The sequence below is a fragment of the Trypanosoma grayi genome, assembly GCF_000691245.1.
Source record: "Trypanosoma grayi strain ANR4 Tgr_1038_V1, whole genome shotgun sequence".
Taxonomy (NCBI): domain Eukaryota; phylum Euglenozoa; class Kinetoplastea; order Trypanosomatida; family Trypanosomatidae; genus Trypanosoma; species Trypanosoma grayi.
The window spans coordinates 1-2,596 of record NW_008826657.1 but is presented as its reverse complement, the minus strand read 5'-3'; the positions used below and the strand labels follow the sequence as shown (position 1 = coordinate 2,596).

Here is a 2,596-nt window from a genome sequence, read left to right as displayed (position 1 = left end):
AAACCTCGTCTCCTTTCCTTCACGCAGCAAAACGCAACAACACACATTAACTTGGCTGGAGTAAACAATAACACATAGGGGGGGTGCTCGCTCAATCAATTAATTGGCTTTCAAATGAAAATGGCAAAGAACCATTTGTCTGGCAGTAGAATTTATAATAATGATTCAACTGCAGGCAGTAAAGTACAAATCCGTGTTAAAGAAACAACACACCCGTAATGACCTTCTACCATGGCAAGAGCCGCAACCTTCCGCACACACAAACACACAGGCACACTGTATCCCAAAAATACGATGAACAACTCGATACACGTGTCAAGACGCACTCAAGAAAAGCCACCGAGTGATACACATCTGTGGGGTGAATGCCTCAAAATCCCTTCCTGTGACGACGTTTCACTCTAAATGTAGCACGCACAGCGCGGAAAGTCTGAGAAAATCCCCACTCTGCTCCTCGTCAATGCGTTCTGCTTTCCAGGTTCACCTGCTGAAGTGCCGTGATGCCTGTCAAAGAAAAAATATATATATATATATTCATTAAAATTGTGGCAGAATCCAAACTCAAGGCTCGCTAGACCGTGGTTAAATTTTCAAGCGCATAAGTTTTTTTGTTGCCCACATAAAAAAAGGTTGCCTGACTGTAGAGTCTTTAGCCACTCACCTCTCCCTTGCATCGCTCACTTCACAGGCGTACATAACACTGGGGCCAAAGACTAGCGTCACGCCAAACGACTCTCAGTGGTGGAAAAAGCAACAGCCCCATTCCTCGTGGGGAACGCTGGTGCACCTAGTGGGTGCAAGAATGGAGAAACGGTGTATCCAGGAAGAAAAGCAAAACAAAACCCGCAAGAAACAGACCAAGAGTCCATTGGGGGAGGAAGGGGGCAAGCTGCATCGTATTCTTCGCGTACAAGCATGCAGCGGAGAAAGGCACCTTCAGACTCAGCAAGAAGCCTCTGTGGTGGCAGGTAAAAACAGTGTTAGGCATTGTGCACCCCTACCACGGCGCATAGAATGTGCCTCTTACGCCTTAGTAACACTTTTCGGCAGGTTTCCCCCCTATCCGACGGTTTTTTCTTTCTTTCTTTTAAAGCATTATCGAAAGCATTAGAGTCAGCAACAAGCAAAAAAAAAACGCACAAGAGATAACTCCCGAAAAACGGCACGTAGAGTTGGTTTACGTAGACGCCAAAGGTCCGCACACTTACCGATATTTGGCGTCCAATTTTTCGTCCTAACAAAAAACCTTTCCTGTAGCCGTTTTTCAAAATTGTGGAATCCTCTGCATTAAGCGAGTGGCTTCCCCAGCGTCTTTTGTTTTTAAGAGTAGTTTTCCCACCTTCATTCAGTCCTATTGTAAGAGAGCAGTATTGAGCATCAGGCACGGGGTAAATAGTAGTCTGCAAACAGCGTATAACGTCTGTAATTTCCTCAAACTTGTACAACGGCGTCAGGGAACCTTGTTTGAGCGCACAACACGTGGCTTGGGCGTACTCCTCTGTACAAACAAAAGTAAGGTGAAGCCATAAACTGCAGCTCTTGACGACACACGGTGTGTGTTCCCGATTTGAAGAGCAAAACAAAACAAGACCCAGACCAAACGACCACCAGAGGGAAGTTGCGAGTTCAGCACCTTTCCACCGCGCCACAGCGCTCGCAACCGGCATCGGTAAGCGACCTCGTGTTGCGCACAATGGACATAGCACTGGCACCACCAGCAGCGGTCACAACAAGCAAATAAACACGCGCCTTGGCACGCGGCGCCCATGCATTCCTTTCCTCCTCGAGTCTCCTGCACCTTTATTGTTTCCTGCAGAGACAAAAACAAAATAGAAAGGCAACGATAGGCATCCCGGGCCAACTTTATAGCAGAGTGCGCGAGTGAGAGCACAACACCAAAAGTTGCTAAGAAATAGAGTAGAACAGCGGTTTTCGGGCCACCAAGACACAGCCAGCCGTAACGAAAAGAAAAGGGTCTTTACTTTTCTTTGGTGCTGCGCTTCTTCAGTGGCACACAGGGTATTTCGCTCCAGTTAGTCCGCCCTTTAGGAGCCCGCTTGTGAGTTAGGGCACACGGAAAGGGGGAAACGAGAGTCCTTCGCCGGCTGATTCCTTCCCAGTTTACACCGACTTAAAACGGCTCTTACAATTCACTCTTAGTTTCGGCGACCCCCCCCACGTCGTGGCGGTACCACCAAAAACGTTCCAAATAGGTGGTGAATAGAGAATAGCATTTTTAAAAAATTCCCATTATCGATTGCCGATTGCAATATATGAGTTGAATTTAAAAACGAACAAAGAAAAACATTTACAGTATAAAAATAGAGCAAAAAAAGTCCTTTTATCACACTGCTACAGAGTCCACTTGCGATTTCGGCGCAGCAATACATCGTCGCATACGCTGCGTCAAGCCAAAGACGTACTCGGCAGCAAGCAGCCACTGCCACACTGCGGAAATCACCAGTACGAATAGCGGCCACAGCAATTCAGCCTCAGCCACGTAGACACCATGCATGTTGCCCCCGAGTATAAAATCAACGAACTGGCCGAGTTGGAGTAGTCCGGCAACACAAGCCAGAATCAAGACATCCGCCGC

At 47.4% G+C, this 2,596-nt stretch overlaps 1 protein-coding gene across 1 annotated transcript; it reads right to left on the bottom strand.

Annotated features, from left to right (window-relative positions):
- Positions 1-980: 980 nt before the first annotated feature.
- Positions 981-1,667, bottom strand: DQ04_10381000 (hypothetical protein; the record flags this gene model as incomplete). The annotated part of the gene is made up of 1 exon (XM_009316231.1): positions 981-1,667. The coding sequence occupies one exon, from the start codon at positions 1,665-1,667 to the stop codon at positions 981-983; it is 687 nt and encodes a 228-aa protein (XP_009314506.1).
- Positions 1,668-2,596: the final 929 nt, after the last annotated feature.